This window comes from Bubalus kerabau, chromosome 13, assembly GCF_029407905.1.
Source record: "Bubalus kerabau isolate K-KA32 ecotype Philippines breed swamp buffalo chromosome 13, PCC_UOA_SB_1v2, whole genome shotgun sequence".
In the NCBI taxonomy this organism is placed as follows: Eukaryota; Metazoa; Chordata; class Mammalia; order Artiodactyla; family Bovidae; genus Bubalus; species Bubalus kerabau.
The window spans coordinates 13,178,482-13,197,527 of record NC_073636.1 but is presented as its reverse complement, the minus strand read 5'-3'; the positions used below and the strand labels follow the sequence as shown (position 1 = coordinate 13,197,527).

The following is a 19,046-nucleotide window of genomic DNA, read 5'->3' as shown; positions in this document are numbered from 1 at the left end:
CTCCTCTTTCACTTTCATCAAGGGGCTCTTTAGTTCTTCACTTTGTGCAAAGGGTGATGTCATCTACATAAGGGTGGTGTCATCTGCATATCTGAGGTTATTGATATTTCTCCCGACAGTCTTGATTCCAGTTTGTGCTTCATCCATTTAAACTCCAGAAATGTTTAAATATGTTTCTCTAAAATATTAGGATATTTTTCTACATAGTCACAATATATGTCATGACCATAACCAAATTAATGAAAATTTCTTGGAGACTTCTTTGGTAGCCCAGTGGTAGGGAATCCTCCTTTCAATGCAGGGTACACAGGTTCAATCCCTGGTTGGGGGACTAACATCCCACGTGCCACGGAGCAGCTAAACCCATGCACCACAATCACTGAGCCCCCAAGCCCTGGAGTCCACACACCTGTGATTAGAGAGTCCATGAGCCACATGGAAAAATATATCCCATATGCTGCAACTCTAAGACCCAGTGCAGTCAAATAATTTCTTCATATCACCTCGTATATACTGCATAGTCACATTTTCTCAATTATTCTCATGAATGCTGTATAAAACTTTTTTTTGGCATAAGGAACTGTATTCAGTGTCCTGTGATAAACCATAATGGAAAAGAATGTAAGTGTATGTATAACTGAATCACTTTGCTACACAGTGGCAATTAACACATGGTGAATCAACTGTACTCAATAAAATAAAAATAAAAACAAACAAAAAAAAACCAGTTATTTTTTAAACCAAGATCCAGTCAAAAGCAATACATTGGATTTAGTTATTAGAACTTTTTTAAAAAAACAGACTTATTTTTAGAGCAGTTTTAGGTTCATAGCAAAAATGAAGTCCATTTTTTGAAAGGTACAAAGATCTGTCTTACCCACCCTGCCCTCAATATGTACAGCCTTCCAAACCGTCAGCATGGTGCAACAGAATAGTACTTTTGTGACAGTCAACGAGGCGATTCGTGCATCATTAGCACTGAAGTGCATAGTTTGTATTAGAGTTCACTCTTGGTGTTGAGCGTTCTGTGGGTTTGGACAAATGTATAGTGACTAATATCCACCATTATAGTGTCATACAGAATAGTTTCACTGCCCTAAAAGTCTCAGTGGTGTGGTATATTAGGACTTTTAATTCTCTCTCAGTTTTCAGTTTGAGATGGAGCACCTTTCCTTCCCCCATTTGTTTTTATTGACACTGACTTGAAGAGACCAGGCCGGCAGTGATCCTGGAGGACTCCCTTTTAACCATTACATTTGCTTGTGGTTGTCTTTTGCCCTCTTTCTCTAACCCTTGTAGTTTCTGTAAACTGGGTCCTGGCAAAAATTGTGTAGGCGTCTGTGGATGACTAAAGATGAGGAAGCTACTCTAAGCAAGATTGAAATTGGACTCAGGACAGTGGGAAGGGGATTGAGCAGAGGGTGAGTCATTAGGAGGGCTGAGCTGACAGAGTGCTATGGAGGTGGAGGCCTCTGGGGTGCAGCATCCTGCGTCCTGGACTGGGTGCAGGGTCAGGACAGCCGTTTCTGAGACGGGGAGACGCAGGAGAAGCACTTTCTTATGTCTCTTACTGGTGACGAGTTAGGTTCAGATGCTAAGCAGCATAGATACGAAGCCAAAACTTGCCTTTTTTTTTTAAATCATCTGAAGACTATACAGATTTAGTATGATAAAGATTATGTATAATACGAAGTAGTGTCTTTTGGGTAATGAGCTAAAGTATAGGAGTAAAGTATAGGAAAGTGAGTGAAAATATAATAGTTTCCCTAATGGAAATTCACTAATAACCCATTTTACTTCATTATATTCCTCGAAATGCTTGCTTAACACTTTGTATGAAGTAGGTGCCCAATAGCAATTTGTTAGAGTCAAAACATGAAATCACTCTTCGTTACTGTGCCCTGTAATCTTTCTTGCTAATGTCTGTTTTCTAAAGCGCCATTTTTCTGTCTCTTTAACCTTCTGGGATTCTTCTTTGATTAGCAAGGTTGCAAAACTCAGTTTTATAAAGTTAAAAAAAAAAAAAAAAACAACAGGGTGCTACAGCCAGTGACTTGATTATTTTTTATAATTTATCATCAAAGAGCAGTTATCTATGGTTTAATTGCTTATTGATTTATTAATAAGTGTATTAATGTTACTTATTAAATTATTATTTTCTATTTATTAAATTATTATTATTTATTATTAATTTAATTAAAGACTTTTAATGATCTAAATCAGAATTTAACTACTGCCTTTGTATTTTTATAGAATGGCTTTAAGTGTCATTGTATGTCTGAATCTCATCAGAGACAGCTGTTGCTGGCTTCAGAAAATCCTCAGCAGTTTATGGATTATTTTTCCGAGTAAGTAACTCAACACCATCTTTATCTCATAAGCTTTATTCAGTTGGACATTTAAGAGATGCTTAATATTTTATATATTAGAGGCTCTGTTTATTCCTTACAAATTAATGTGATAGCTGCATTAACTTGGTGCTCCATTTTTGTCTTCTTTTGACAACATCATTGTGTGGAATTGTTAAAAAAAAAAAGTATTTCTCATGATTCAGTCTTTCCTTCCTTCCACATCAAGCATAATGAAAAACTGTCTTTCATTCTAAAATAGCTGTGGCTGAGAGCACAGCTCTGGAATCAGACTGCCTGACTTTTAAGTCCTTCAAACCTAGGTTCTCCACTTAGGAGCTGAGTGACTTTGGCTGAGCTTCCAGAGTTTATCTATAGACATTGTATCTTCTCAAGTATTGTCTTTCCTTCATAGGGTTTATGTGAAGATTCAGTTCAGGTCAGTTGCTTAGTCGTGTCCAACTCTTTGTGACCCCATGGACTGCAGCATGCCAGGCTTCCCTGTCCTTCACCAACTCCCAGAGCCTGCTTAAACTCACGTCCATCGAGTTGGTGATGCCATCCAACCATCTCATCCTCTGTCGTCCCCTTCTCCTGCCTTCAATCTTTCCAGCATCAGGGTCTTTTTCAAAAGCATTAATTTTTCGGTGCTCAGCTTTCTTTATGGTCCAACTCTCACATAGGTGAAGATTAAATGAGTTAATATTTTTAAGCGTTTAGAAGAGTACCCAGTACTTGATTAATATTAGCCGTTAATTATTATGATTATTATTTCGGTAGAGAGGTATTCTGAAATTCTGAACAGTGATACGTTTTACTAGGCAGAGTCATAACATCTTACTCATTAATGCAAGTCAGTGCTTCAGAAACACCTTTAAGTATTAGGAAGCGTGTCAAATCATGGTGGTGGATACTAGTTTACCAAATTTCTGTTTTCACTTGGAAGCTCAGATTTTATATTGGCAACAAATATTGTCAATTGTTTTCCTTGACATCACAGGCTCATTTGTTTATTTTTGAGAAGAATAGGTACTGAATATTTAATTTGAAATAACTGTTGTCTACCTGTCTGTCATTTCTCAAATACCAAGTGATGCTTTCATGTTTCTGTGCTGGTTGGGGTTGGGAACAGCCTTTTTTTCCTTTTCATCTGTAAAAATTCTATTTGTACTTCACCACCCAGATTAAAGATTGCCTCTGCCTCTTGGTATCTCCCTCAAGGTTCACATGATGTCTTATTGCATCTCTTTTTCAGGTTAGCTTAGCCAAGCAGCAGTTTAGCTTCTGTTATGGTTATGATGGTTCTGCTAGGTTGTGACCTCAGTGAGGATTTGTATCTTACTCACCTATGTTTATCTGGCACTTAACATTGTGCATAGCTCAGAGGGACACATTAAGTGCCAACTTCACATGGAAAAGGCAGTTTTGTTATTGATAGAATGGGGTTATTATGCCACATTTACTGAGAGTTCATGAAGCGTGAAACTTCATGAAGAACCCTCTCCAGAGACCCATGGTCACCTTGTGCCTGCTTCACCAAGACAAAGTTTCAACTCCAAACCAACTTTTAACTTTAATTGTTGAAAGCTAAAATCTTTTAGGATTCTTCCCTCTTTCAATGTTTAAAGGTTCACAACCGATGTTCACCTAGATATTTCACGTATCATTTGCTCATGCAAACTGTATGATGGCTTAAATTTCAGGAAGATGATGCTGTATATTTGTAGAAATTACCTTAATGCTTTCCCTTCTTGCTTTATTAGGGAATTCCGAAATGACTTCCTAGAACTTCTCAGGAGACGCTTTGGTAAGCACCTTAAGTCTTGTGCACACAGTGACTTTGTAATCTTGTAATGTGCTCAGGGTCTGCCGTGTTGTATTTTGTTCTCAGGCACCAAGAGGGTTCACAACAACATTGTTTACAATGAGTACATTAGCCACCGGGAACACATCCACATGAACGCCACACAGTGGGAGACACTGACAGATTTTACCAAGTGGCTGGGCAGAGAAGGTGAGAACAAGACGTGATGTGAGCGGCTGTTCCATGGCTGCACGTGGGAGGGGAGAAGACAGTCCTGTATTCTGCTCAGTTGTGTCCGACTCTGTGACCCTGTGGATGGAAGCCCGCCAGACTCTGTCCACCTTCTGTGTAAATTTACGGGAAAGAGGTTGAGTAGGTCAGTTAGAAACTGGTGGAGAGGAGTGCCTCCTGCAGGGTTGCTTTTGCACACTGCGGGTGTGTAAGGGCGTCTGGAGCCATTCTCTTGATGTTGCCAAGGTTTATCACTGAAGCATCCAGTCGTTAGGTTGAATATCAACCAAGAGGTACCTATCCTCTTCCAGTTTTTTCCCCCCCACACTCATTTCACTTTCACAAACTCTTGTTAAGGCAGTTTTTAAATTTGCTGCCTCCTTTCCCATTTCTAATAGGATAAAAAGTTTGGGAAAAGAAAAGATGAAGAAATTTTTTTTATTATTGTATTACTTATTCAGTGTGTTTCTTTATTCCATTTTGGGGGGAAGTTTTCTGCTAGTGAAGTCAGCAGGAATATCATGTACTCAGTGGATGTTAAATGCTTAGAGACAGTTGAATAATTACTAAGCAGGATAATCCATTTTTTAATGTTTCCCTTGTTTCAATGTGTTGGCGCAACCTAGTCAAAAACCAAAATAATATTTTTTTCTTTTTAAAAATACTAGAACGTATTCCAATTAAAATCTAAATGTCAGTAACTGTAAATATGGAAAATTCACATAATGTATGAATTTGTGTATTTGAACATGTTTGAATGAGTGTACTTGAATGAATGAGTAATTACTGTAGACATATCACATTTATATTTGCTTTCAGCTTTGATTGTGTACAAAATTAATAGTATCAGTTACTTTTTTAAAGGTTTGTGCAAAGTGGATGAGACACCAAAAGGCTGGTATATTCAGTATATAGATAGGGACCCTGAAACAATCCGCCGGCAGCTGGAACTAGAGAAAAAGAAGAAGCAGGACCTCGATGATGAAGAAAAAACCGCCAAATTTATTCAAGAACAAGTGAGAAGAGGTCTGGAAGGAAAAGAGCAGGTGGGCATCATCCAGAGATGCAACAGACAAAGGTCTGAAGAAACACAATCACTTATTTGTTTATGCCTTGAACCACGTTTTGTAGGAGAAAGCGCATGGTCTGGTATAAAAGCCCAGGTTGTGGAGTGGAGACAAAGCTGGGTCACTTCCTGACTTCACATGCTTATGTAACTGTGTAATCTTCTAAACCTGTTTCCTCATCCCTAAAATAGAGTCAGTACCTAAAGATGAAAATGTGAACAAGTCAGTTCAACTAATTGTAGCTAATGCAGTGCTGGGGAAGACCACAGTGTGTGGGAATACAGAGAGCGGGCACCTGCCCCAGCCTGGGGTGACGCGAGAATATTTAAAAGCAGATATAGCCCCCAGGCTGAGGAGTCTTGAGGAGTCACTGGGCCAAACCCAGGTGAATGGGGAGGGAAGACATGATAAAATTGTTTCAGGCGTTAGAATAACTAGATCAAGGAACTTATTTCAGTAGATAGTTATTGGTCACCTCTGTGTGCCAGGCGTTCTTATAGGCACTGGGGATCCAGTAGTGGGGAGAAGATGAAAATCCCTGCCTTCGAGGAGCTTGTATACTAGATGTGTGTGAGAGTAGGAAAATACAGCCTAGTGTGTATGTGGAACTACTAGCCGTTGAGTATTGTTAAAAGCTTATTGTGATGCAGCATGCATAAAGTGTATGGCATGCGTGAATCTTACGGTTACACTTGCACCAACTTTTACGTATGTATGTGTCTTTAGATGAATGGATGGGCTGATTGAACTATAGATAAGGAGATAGTCCATGTGGCTACGACCCAGATGAACATATTAAACATTTCCAGTATCCTAGAAGGTTCCCTCATGCCCATTCCTAACCAGGACCCCTTGTCCCCAGAGAAGGAAGCACTGTTCCAACACACTATTATTAATTGTTGGTTAGTTTAACCTGTCCTTGAACTCTGTAAGAATTGAATCACCCAGTATGCTGTCTTGTTTATTTATGTATTCATGCATTCATTTATTTTTATTGATGGTATGTTCTCTTTGTGTCTGGCTTCCTTAGCTCAACATAACATTCTGTGCATGTCGTTCACCATGTCCTTTCCCATTAGTGCTGCTCTTCTTTTTGATTGATGTATAACATTTCATTTTATGACCATAACAGTGTTTATCCATTCTCCTATTGAGAAGCATGTGGCTTGTTTCCAGCTCCTCCCACACCCACCATAGGATGTCTTTATTGGAAGATGTTTACAATACATGTAATCTCTTATATAATACCTTAATTGTTTTAGATAGTGAGTTATAATTTAGAGCCCTTGAATATTGTTAGTAAATGCACTGTGAACCAAACATCCAAACTCTTTTTTTTTTTTTTAAAGGAAGTCCCTGTTTTTACGGAATTAAGCAGAGAAAATGACGAAGAAAAAGGTACTTTTCTACCTGTTTGAAAATGGATGCTTTTATATTGGCCCTGCCAAAAACTAGCAACATGTTTGGGAATAGGACATATTATCTACCTGGACTGCTTTATTCTTATTAGTCAAATGAAAAGGTGATAACAATGAATTAGATGGAATGCCTTCAGCAACGAATAATCAGACTGAGTAAAATTAGCCTAAACAGTAAGGAAATACTTTGCCACACCAAGACTTCGACTCCCAGAGATAGGGTGGTCCTGGATGTCACACTGTCAGCAGCTGGACACAAGGTGGCTGCCAGCACTCCAGCCATCATATGCAGACCCAGCCTGTCCAGAGGAAAACAGAGAGCCTGTTTCTCTTCTGGAGTCCCCTATGAGCAAGTAAGCTTTTCCTAGAGGACCTTCTTCCTAGCAGCAGGTTTCCTTTTGAATGTCATTGGTCAGACTGTATCTTGTGTCCCCCCTCAAAAACAGTCACTAGAAAAGGAAATGGAATGATTTTGATTGGTTTAGACCAAAGAGCCATACTTATCCCCTCCCACAGGTCCCACCTCCTAGTCCCATCCCCTTGGGTGTTAGGTTTTCAACGTTTAGATTTGGGAGGGGACACACCCCTTCAGACCATAGCATCCTCCAAGCCATGTGTGAGGCCTTCAGACACCCAAACAAAATGGGATTCCTGTTACCAAAGGGAGAGGGGAAGCGGAGCAGGGAAGGGGTCAAGGCCATATGCTCTATCAGTGAATATCTCTCCCTACTCTGTAAGCACCACTTCAGTATATTTTACGGGAGTTTATGATCTCTGGGTAGGAACATTCCAGCTCTCATTTGTTCAGAATATCCATGAATTTCTGTGTGGCTTCTTTGTGGTTTTTACCTGATGTTTTGCTAGAATTTTCCCCAAATATATATCTAATACCAGTTTTTTTCTTCCAGTTACATTTAATCTGAATAAAGGAGCCTGTAGTTCAGGAGCAGCATCTTCCAAATCAAGGTGAGCCACATGGACAGGTATCTTAGAACTTGAGAGTTTGGGTGGAATGTTGATGTCTATCTTAAAAGATGCAGGATTGTGAGTTATTTTTTCTAGTTGTCATTTTCATCTCTTTTTGTTTTGTTTAATGGTTAATTGATTTTTTTTCTTAGAAACTGTTTTTTTCTTATTTGTCTGTGATGAACTGATTCTGTTTTTTGAGGAAAGCTCATGTTTTATTAAAATGCTTCACCTGGTAAACATTTACTACTCCCTGACTCCTTCTCCACTCAGTGGTTCTTTCTATGCTATGGCAGTATTTATTTTTCTATCATAGCCCACTGTGTTAGCTGGGGTATACACTTTTTGTTTTACCTGCTCTGTTATGATTTTCTGAGAAGAGAGACTTAACTTCTCCAGCTATCTCCTTAGTACCTGGTAAAGTATAAGTGCGTTAGTAGGCACTCAGTAGCAACTGCCTTCCCTTCTAAAGGGTGTGGTACTGAGCCAGAGCTGACCAGCCTTTTCTGTAAAGGGCCACATAGTGAGTATTTTAGACTTTGTTGGCCATGTGTCTGTCACCACTTCGCTTAACTGTGCTATTGGACTGAGGAAGCAGCCACAGACAGTACGTAAGCGAATGAGCCCGGCTGTGTTCCAGTTCTATCTCATTTATGAAAGCAGGCAGTAGACTGGGTCTGGCCCTCAGGCTGCAGTGTGTCAAGCCCTGGGATGGCCCGTGGTCGGGTGTTTGTGTCTACCCTTCGTGTTCTCTTTTCTCGAGGGCCTCGTGTTCTTCCGTCAAATATGCACGTGCTGCTTGTCATGTGCGGTGCACTCGGTTTTAGTCATGGAGGTTTCAACATGGATAGGTGTTCAGGAGGACACCGATATCTGGTGGAATTTATTTTTTGAGCTGGGTCATATTTGCTATTTTCCTTCATATTCTACATGATGCTTATTTCTGTGCTGTGCTTAGTCACTCAGTCATGTCTGACTCTTTGCGACCCCATCGACTGTAGCCCCCAGGCTCCTCTGTCCATGGGGATTCTCCACACAAGAATATTGCAGTGGGTTGCCATTTCCTTCTCCAGGGGATCTTCCCAACCCAGCGATCAAACCCAGGTTTCCCTCATTGCAGGCAGATTCTTTCCCAGCTGAATCACCAGGGAAGCCCAATGCTTATTTAACCTAACTCAATTTTGTCTGGGGAGAGGGTTTTTTGGTGTTGTTGTTTGTTGTTTTGTTTTTTTGGTTAATCACAATGGTATATAATTCAGCGGCATTAAGTAGATTCACACTGGTACAACCATCACCACCACCAATCTCCATGACTTTTCATCACCCCAAACTGAAACTCTGCACTCTAAAAAATAACTCCCCACTGCCCCTCCCCTCAGTCCCTGGTTACCTCTGTTCTGCTCATCTGTCTTAATGAATCTGAGCAGAATCATACAGTATTTGTCCATTTGTGTCTGGCTTCTTTCACTTAGCACAACATCTTCAAGGTATATCCATGTCTTGGCTTGGATCAGCATTTCTTTCTTCTTTAGTCTCAATGGAAATGTCCCCTTGTACATGTAGACCACGCTTTGTTTATCCAGTCATCCATCGTGAGCGTTTGAGTGGTTTTCGCCTTTTGGTGCTTGTGGTCGATGCTCTTCTGAACATCAGTGTACAAATATCTGTTCACATTCCTGCTTTCAGTTCCTTTGGGTGTTTATCTAGATGTGGATTTGCTGGATTATATGGTCATTCTGTGTTTAATTTTTAAAAGGTTTTCCACAACAGCTGTACCATTTTACATTCCCACCAGCATTTGCACAGGGGGCTCCAGTTTCTCCACATCCTTGCGAACATTTGTTATTTTCTGTGTTTTTTTAATAGTAGCAGCCTAATGAGGGTGTTTCATTTTGGTTTTGATTTGCATTTCCCTAATGATTTGTGATGGTAAGGATCTTTTCATGTGCTTTTTGGCCGTTTATAATCTTTGGAGAATCACTTATTGCCCATTTTTAAACTAGGTTTGTTTATTATTCAGCTTAGTTTTAAGTAAAAGTAACAGCTTTAGTACAACTCAGTTTCATATTTTGTAAATATGACAAAATAATTAATTAGACTGGTAGGGTTCAGTGAGTCAGCAGATATTAATGGAGCATGTATTTGAGTCACAAGATAGTTACTGCTACTTTACAGGGAGGAAAAAAAAAAAATATATATATATATATGGATATATGTAGTCTCTCCCCTCCTATGAGAGAGGACTCATATATACAAAGGGTTTTATATGAGGTGGAGTCGGGTGCCTGCCCCAAAGTGCTCTGGCAGTTCAAAAAAGGACACGGTCCATGAAGTCTCATGAAGAATGGATCTTAAAGAATTTCGACATATGGAAATAAATGGAGAGACTATTTTAGGTACAGAGAGGCATGTGCAGAATTACAGAGGCTTGGACAGGCATGGCTCAATCAATAGCAAATTGTTCAGAATGATAAGTATACATAGTAAATCGGGGATGGTATTCTGGTGCCAGTGGTGACGGTTGTATAGTAGCACTCAAAAGTTGAGAATGTGCGCTGTGAAGACCTCAGGCAATCAGAAATAATAAAAAAATTCACACTGAAGGTTGAAATCTTTGTTTTAAAGAAGTGAAAGCAACAGCACTGTGCTGGACTTCTGATGGCTGTTTTACAACCCTCTCACCTGGTTGATCCTTGCGGTCCAGCTAGAGTTGGGCCACATTACAATCCCCGTTTATAGCTGGGGAACTGGGATGTAGGGAAACTTGCTGAGGGTCCTAGCAGAAGTAGAAAGAAACCCTCGTGGCCCCAGCCCTGAGGCTGATGCGTTCGTCCATGACTGGGTCACACGGGTAGAGTGGCGCTGACTTGGGGCGGGGACAAGAAGGGCTGTGTGCTCCCAGTCCTATACGTGAGGGACATGCCCGTCATTGTTTTGACTAATCTGTAGTTAACCGTGTTTAACAGGCTCCTTCTGTGTTGTTCCTTTCACCCATTATAAAGCCTGCACGTTTGCACAGTTTTTGTTAACAGCGCATTCCTCTTCCCCTCAGTTCTTTGGGACCCAGTGCCCTGAAAACGATTGGGACCACAGCATCAGTGAAGCGGAAGGAGTCCTCCCAGAGCTCGGCTCCGTCAAAGGAGAAGAAGAAGAAGTCTGCCCTCGATGAAATCATGGAGGTGAGCTTTATGAACTGCTTGTCCACTCTAGCTATTCGGTGAACGATGTGATTCCAACCAAGGAGAGTTAAACAGTTTCTCCAATTATGAGATTAATACAAAGGGAGGAAAATGTGCTCAGGCCAGATTAGGGGCGAAGAGCCCAGATGCAGTTCCATCTGAGTGGAGCCAGAACCTCCCTAGATAGGTGCCTCAACTGCTGTCTGCAGAACTCTTCCTGAAATTGTGGTCAGTAGATTTCGTTTAGAAGGACCATTGTGGTGATTGACGCCAGAAATAAAAGCTCTGCTCACCTTTGGTGGCTCAGAAAATTGGCATCCTTCAGGGATCTCTTCTGTGGCCTCTTAACTTCCACTTAACACCTCCTAGCTGGGAAGAGAACATTTAGACATATTTTTAATTTGATTAAACCAGATAGCCAAATTTATGTGACATCATTGAAAACCTGTGATTATCTGACGTAGAGCTATACCTCTGCTTTAAATTTACCTGAAATTCTGGAGTCATTCTGCAGAAGGTTCTTAATATATCCTTAAATATACATTTCTCCCTTTCACCCCATCACCTTCCCTGATCAATAAATTTATGAAATCTTCAAGTTATTTATGAAGAGAAAGAATAAATGGGTACAAGAGACTGATTATTTTCCCTCTTAACATCATTTCCTCTGGGCTCCTCAACCTTTTTCCTTCATTTGCAAAGAGATAGGAGGAAACTGGTCTTCCCTATTATTGGAAAAACAGAAAATGCAGGGCAGTCAGAACAGCTTAAAGTATAACATATTGCGTGTACACTGTGAGATGTGTTCATTCTAGCATTCAGGCCATGCAGAGTTGCTGTTATGTGCTGGGCATCATGCAAGGTCCTGCATGTGTAGAGTAGGGAGAAAAACACGGACCCTGCGTGTCATGGAGCTTTTGCTCTAGCAAAGGAGATATCCCAGACAGAGTGAACCAGTGGATGAGTATTCACAAAATGCGAAGCCCTAAGGAGGTCTGAAGGCAGGGAGTGGGGAGATAGTTTGTTCCCTAGCCGAGGCGGGGAAGATCGCTACTTCAGTCTCCGAAGGGAAGATCCACGTGGCTGGAGCCCAATGAGCACTGGAGTGGGGGCATCTGACGTTAGAGAAGGGGCAGCCCCGCAGTAGTCTTAGAGCCCATTTGGAATATAATTAAGTGAAACAGAAAGCTGGATCTACCTGCTTAGAATATAACATGCCAAGTTTATAGGGTATTCTTTGTTCATATTGGGAAGTCGGCAGAATTAAAATGAAATTTCAGATCAACCAAAGAATGGCATTGTTCATTCCCTTTGACAGTTGGTACTTAGGGTTAACTAAGCATTTGAGAAAGAAAAAGGTGTGAGATGTAGTTCTGCTGGTGGTTAGCATGTTTCCTTTTGGTCACCCTTTCGTTTACATCTCTCTTGGATGTGTTTTCCTTCTCCTTCATTTGACAGCTTTACCATCCTTGTCAAACAGGGAAGCTCCTTTTTGCCATCAAACTGTATACCCAAGTACACTGTGCTAGATTGGTCCATAAGAGTTACATTTTTTACCCCTGAAAATATCACCTGTTTTCCGTCTCATGACAGTCTGGGGAAGGAAGGAGTGGTGGGACTGTGTGATGTTGGCAGGCAGCCTCGCAGTTTGACTTGATAGAAGCTGTTTATCTTCTTGGTCAGTTGATTTGCCTGTTGCTTATTTTCTTAGAGTTGCTTTTTTTCAATCAAAAATAAATTGCAGAAAATGTTTACCAGAGCTTACACATTATATCAGTCTTCTGTGAAGTGTGTTTTATGGAGTTCTTTTGCTACATAGAATGTTATTAGAAATAAACAGAATATTTTAAAGAGGCAATTGTTGGAATGTCTCATGTGTCCTTCAGATTGAAGAGGAGAAGAAAAGAACTGCACGGACAGATTACTGGCTGCAGCCTGTACGTATCCCACTGGGCCTTCTTACATCTAAGTGTGCTCTTACATGTGTGCTAAGTTGATACAGTTGTGTCCAACTCTTTGAGACCCCATGGATGGTAACCTGCCAGGCTCCTCTGTCCATGGGATTCTCCAGGCAAGAATACTGGAGTGGGCTGCCATGCCCTCCTCCAAGGTATCTTCCTAACCCAGGGATCAAACCCACTTCTCCTGTGTCTCCTGAATTGCAGGTGGATTCTTTACTGCTGAGCCCAGTGTTCTTAAGTGAATGATTTAAATGGTCTTTGATATAAATGGCTAAATTTCTTAAATATCTGTCACTTCTGGAGATACATTTATAACTTTAATGACTCATCTGTGCATCTGCTCTGTAAAGTCCTGATTGTACTTTTGTTGGGAGGTGACTTCCTGTTCCTGAACCAGTAATGTGCCTTGAGTTTAGTGCCAAATTTTTGTAAGGACCCCTTGAATTTAAGTCTAGAATTATTTTCTGTTTTAGCCATCTGTGAAAGACCTAGACTAGTTGAGACTGGTAGGTAGAAGTGCTAGATTTCAGGAAACCTTCACTGTGGAAATCAGCCATGAGATATGCATTTTTTCTCTTGGTAACCAACTGTGTTGAGTTAAAAAGAGAAAGAAGAAATAAAAGATTACTAAGAAAATGTCTTGCCATTGTGCTAGGAAGGCTTCCAACTCCAAAGGGTCTTATTTAGACAACAGGTAACATTTTACTATGATTTTTTTGGTGAAAATGGTTTAAAATATAGTATCAAAAGAGGAAAGGTAACTTATATTGTTCCTTCCATCTTTTTTTTTCCCTAGGAAATCATAGTGAAAATTATAACCAAAAAACTTGGAGAGAAGTATCATAAGAAGAAGGGGATTGTAAAGGTAGGACTGTGAAGTTAGGGATGGAATTTGGGAAAGGAGCTGGTGGGGGGCTGAGTAAAGCCATCTTGTTGCTGCTGCTGCTGCTAAGTCGCTTCAGTCGTGTCCGACTCTGTGCGACCCCATAGACGGCAGCCCACCAGGCTCCAGCTGTCCCTGGGATTCTCCAGGCAAGAACACTGGAGTGGGTTGCCATTTCCTTCTCCAATGCATGAAGGTAAAAAGTGAAAGTGAAGTCGCTCAGTTGTGTCCGACTCTTAGCGACCCCATGGACTGCAGCCTACCAGGCTCCTCCGTCCATGGGATTTTCCAGGCAAGAGTACTGGAGTGGGGTGCCATCGCCGTCTCTGAAAGCCATCATGATACTCCTCAAAAACCAAGTCCTAGCAGCAGAAGCAGTGTGTCTAAGGATTTTGATGGCTGACTGCACAATGGTTGGAGAAATATTCTGTTTCCAGCCATAGTATAAACTGTGGTTTGCTTTCTTACTGGAGCAAATAGTATAGGTGTCCATGGCCATGTCTTAAAAAACTTCAGCAAGTACACCTTATGCACTCCCATTGTTGTTGACAGGCAATGAAATGATGCCCCGGAGTTCTAAGGGGGACTTCCTTGTGTTTAACCTGAGAGGCTTATCTTGATTGCCGTAGGATTTTAAAATTTAAAAATCAGCTCTCTAGTCTTTTTCTTTCTTCTGCTTTTCCTAAGTATAGTTTCATGCTAGCAGCCAGCCCTTGTGCCTGCATAAATTACCCTCCTAATATATTTAAACCAGGCAGAATTGTTCTCTCGCTATATGTCTTAAAGACTTATTCTAAGATCGCCAGCCTTTTCCTTCCATGTGAAAACCTCAACTAAACTTTGAATTGAACTCTTTAAGGACCATCAAATCAGATCAGATCAGTCACTCAGTCGTGTTCGACTCTTTGCGACCCCATGAATCACAGCACACCAGGCCTCCCTGTCCATCACAAACTCCCGGAGTTCACTCAGATTCACATCCATCGAGTCAGTGATGCCATCCAGCCATCTCATCCTCTGTCGTCCCCTTCTCCTCCTGCCCCCAATCCCTCCCCGCATCAGAATCTTTTCCAATGAGTCAACTCTTCGCATGAGGTGGCCAAAGTACTGGAGTTTCAGCTTCAGCATCATTCCTTCCAAAGAAATCCCAGGGCTGATCTCCTTCAGAATGGACTGGTTGGATCTCCCTGCAGTCCAAGGGACTCTCAAGAGTCTTCTCCAACACCATAGATCAAAAGCATCAATTCTTCGGCGCTCAGCCTTCTTCACAGTCCAACTCTCACATCCATACATGACCACAGGAAAAACCATAGCCTTGACTAGACGAACCTTTGTTGGCAAAGTAATGTCTCTGCTTTTGAGTATGCTATCTAGGTTGGTCATAACTTTCCTTCCAAGGAGTAAGTGTCTTCTGACTTCATGGCTGCAGTCACCATCTGCAGTGATTTTGGAGCCCCAAAAAATAAAGTCTGACACTGTTTCCCCATCTATTTCCCATGAGGTGATGGGACCAGATGCCATGATCTTTGTTTTCTGAATGTTGAGCTTTAAGCCAACTTTTTCACTCTCCTTTTTCACTTTCATCAAGAGGCTTTTTACTTCCTCTTCACTTTCTGCCATAAGGGTGGTGTCATCTGCATATCTGAGGTTATTGATATTTCTCCTGGCAATCTTGATTCCAGCTTGTGCTTCTTCCAGTCCAGCGTTTCTCATGATGTACTCTGCATATAAGTTAAATAAACAGGGTGACAATATGCAGCCTTGACGAACTCCTTTTCCTATTTGGAACCAGTCTGTTGTTCCATGTCCAGTTTTAACTGTTGCTTCCTGACCTCCATACAAATTTCTCAAGAGGCAGATCAGGTGGTCTGGTATTCCCATCTCTTTCAGGATTTTCCACAGTTTATTGTGATCCACACAGTCAAAGGCTTTGGCATAGTCAAGAAAGCAGAAATAGATGTTTTTCTGGAACTCTCTTTCTTTTTCCATGATCCAGAAGATGTTGGCAATTTGATCTCTGGTTCCTCTGCCTTTTCTGAAACCAGCTTGAACATCAGGAAGTTCACGGTTCACATATTGTTGAAGCCTGGCTTGGAGAATTTTGAGCATTACTTTACTAGCATGTGAGATGAGTGCAATTATGCGGTAGTTTGAGCATTCTTTGGCATTGCCTTTCTTTGGGATTGGAATGAAAACTGACCTTTTCCAGTCCTGTGGCCACTGCTGAGTTTTCCAAATTTGCTGGCAGATTGAGTGCAGCACTTGCACAGCATCATCTTTCAGGATTTGGAATAGCTCAGCTGGAATTCCATCACCTCCAGTAGCTTTGTTCATAGTGATGCTTTCTAAGGCCCACTTGACTTCACATTCCAGGATGTCTGGCTCTAGGTCAGTGATCACACCATAGTGATTATCTGGGTCGTGAAGCTCTTTTTTGTACAGTTCTTATGTGTATTCTTGCCATCTCTTCTTAATATTTTCTGCTTCTGTTAGGTCCATACCATTTCTGTCCTTTATCGAGCCCATCTTTGCATGAAATGTTCCTTTGATATCTCTGATTTTCTTGAAGAGATCCCTAGTCTTTCCCATTGTGTTGTTTTCCTCTATTTCTTTGCATTGATCGCTGAAGAAGGCTTTCTTATCTCTTCTTGCTATTCTTTGGAACTCTGCATTCAGATGTTTATATCTTTCCTTTTCTCCTTTGCTTTTCACTTCTCTTCTTTTCACAGCTATTTGTAAGGCCTCCCCAGACAGCCATTTTGCTTTTTTGCATTTCTTTTCCATGGGGATGGTCTTGATCCCTGTCTCCTGTACAATGTCACGAACCTCATTCCATAGTTCATCAGGCACTCTATCTATCAGATCTAGGCCCTTAAATCTATTTCTCACTTCCACTGTATAATCATAAGGGATTTGATTTAGGTCATACCTGAATGGTCTAGTGGTTTTCCCTATTTTCTTCAATTTAAGTCTGAATTTGGCAATAAGGAGTTCATGGTCATAGCCTGATCAAATATGGCTTCTAGAAAGTAAACTCCAGTGATATTAATAGAAGGAGTTACTCTTAAAACAAGTTGCTCTTACTCTTTGATTAGAATTTCATTTGTTTTCATTTATTTATTTGTGTCCTTGGACTTCATATTGGCATGTCTCTTCTGTTATTAAAGTGTTGGTTTTACATGACAGGAAGTAATTGACAAATACACAGCTGTGGTAAAGATGATTGACTCTGGAGACAAGCTGAAACTTGACCAGACTCATTTAGAGACAGTCATTCCAGCACCAGGTAAATCACTCTGCAGACCGTTTAATACATATACCATGGAAATAAGGGATTCCATTCCTACTGGACATTACTCAATAATTCAAGATATGAGTTTCCTCTTTAGAAAAATGTAATCGCCTATTATAACCAGCTCCTGTTTGACTTGGTGATGTGGATGTTTACCAGTCCTCTGAGGAAGCTATTTTGTGGCATGAATAAATTTTCCCTTCCTAGAATCTATTTTTTTATTCCCCCAGAAGCAAATCATAGACATATCTGGATAAAATCAATCATGTTAGGATGCTTATTAATGCCTTTGTTTAGCCATTTGAGGTAGTAAAGTAAAAGTTAGTATTATTTTGCTTTTTCTGTTCCTTAACCATCTTACACATTTCTAATGTAAATGCCACTGTGGTTAGGTTGTCTGCCTCTGACCCAAAACCCTTCATGGTATTATCATTGCCGGCACAGTGATAATGTTAGTCTCTCAAACTTGCATTTATCAGATCAGATCCTGTTATTCTTTCTCCCTAAAACAAAATTCATTTTATGGATTAGGAATTGTGGACTTTTTTTTCAAAAGCTTTAGTGAGGTGTAACTGACATAAACTGCATCTGTGTATAAGGTATAGAAATTGATAAGTTACAGCACATACCTACTCCCATGAAAACCATTGCTACCATCAGGTTGATGAATGTGTCCATCACCCCCGCAGAGTTTCCCCATTTCCTTGACAACCCTTTGCTCCCTGCTCTGTCTCCCCTCTCCCCCAGGCAGCCACTAGTCTGCATTCCATCATACAGATTAGCTCCTATTTTTCTAGAATTTTATATAAATAAAATCATATCGTGTGTCCTGTGTTTGTGTCTGGCTTCTCTCACTAAGCACATTCATCCATTATTCTGGATTCATCTACATTATTCTGGATGAATCCAGAATAATGTTGTGTGCATCTGTACTCTATTCCTTTTTACTGCTGAGTATTTCATTATGTGGACATGCCAGCCTCTATCCAGTCACCCACCGATGGACACTGGGGTTGTTTAAAGTTCTTGGCCATTATAAATAAAACTGCTATATGAACATTCATGTACAGATCTTTATATAGATATAAGATTTCTTTTCTGAGAAAATTCTTAGAGATAGAATGGTTCAGTAGGCATACGTTTACATTTTTATGAAACTAACAACCATCTTGTGATTTTAAAAAGAGACAAAGTAAGCTGAATTTTTTTCTGGTTACTTACGGGCTCTGCATCCCCTCCAAGAACCTTATGCTTTTTGGTCTTAAATTAAAACATCCCTTAACAAATAAGTGGAAAAAATGAGGAGTCTTATAATGTGATGGTGATCAAAGTATCTACAAACTGTACTTTAGAATCATACAGATAATAAATGATTAAGAACTTGCATTGTGTTGATGCAGAGCAGTTATATTTGGCTGTAAGAAAGTGGCATTTTTTTTGTATTAAGTGTTAACTCTTTTTCTGTTGCAGGAAAAAGAATCCTCGTTTTAAATGGAGGCTACAGAGGAAATGAAGGCACCCTAGAATCCATCAATGAGAAGACTTTTTCTGCTACTATAGTCATTGAAACTGTAAGTATATTTACAGAAAGACAAATTTCAAAATGCTTTTAAAATGTGCTATGGTTTTTGTCATTGATTTGGTGTTATATGAGTTTGGGTGTTCTGTTTGTATTCGCTCCTGTTTGGAAATCTGTAAGGTTCCCCCACCCCCGCTGCCCCGCCCCTTATTTTTAAGAGTTTTTTTGAAGTGGAACATTTTTAAAAGTCTTTACTGAATTTGTTGCACTATTGTTTCTGTTTTATATTTTGGTTTTTTGGCTACAAGGCATGTGGGATCCAGGCTTCCCTGATAGCTCAGTTGGTAAAGAATCCACCTGTGCAGGAGTGAAAGTGAA

At 40.4% G+C, this 19,046-nt stretch overlaps 1 protein-coding gene across 3 annotated transcripts in view; it reads left to right on the top strand.

Annotated features, from left to right (window-relative positions):
• The window catches only part of KIN (Kin17 DNA and RNA binding protein), a 34,663-nt gene that overhangs the window by 2,113 nt on the left and 13,504 nt on the right, over positions 1–19,046 (top strand). For 2 of the 3 annotated variants that reach the window (XM_055543515.1, XM_055543514.1), the window contains exons 2-12: positions 2,254–2,348; positions 4,112–4,155; positions 4,240–4,362; positions 5,248–5,429; positions 6,800–6,848; positions 7,777–7,834; positions 10,887–11,013; positions 12,900–12,950; positions 13,771–13,839; positions 17,044–17,143; positions 18,620–18,720. In XM_055543515.1, coding sequence (XP_055399490.1) covers positions 2,254–2,348; positions 4,112–4,155; positions 4,240–4,362; positions 5,248–5,429; positions 6,800–6,848; positions 7,777–7,834; positions 10,887–11,013; positions 12,900–12,950; positions 13,771–13,839; positions 17,044–17,143; positions 18,620–18,720 — 999 coding nt within the window. The remainder of the gene's footprint in view (positions 1–2,253; positions 2,349–4,111; positions 4,156–4,239; positions 4,363–5,247; positions 5,430–6,799; positions 6,849–7,776; positions 7,835–10,886; positions 11,014–12,899; positions 12,951–13,770; positions 13,840–17,043; positions 17,144–18,619; positions 18,721–19,046) is intronic. The other variant, XM_055543516.1, reaches the window with a different exon arrangement.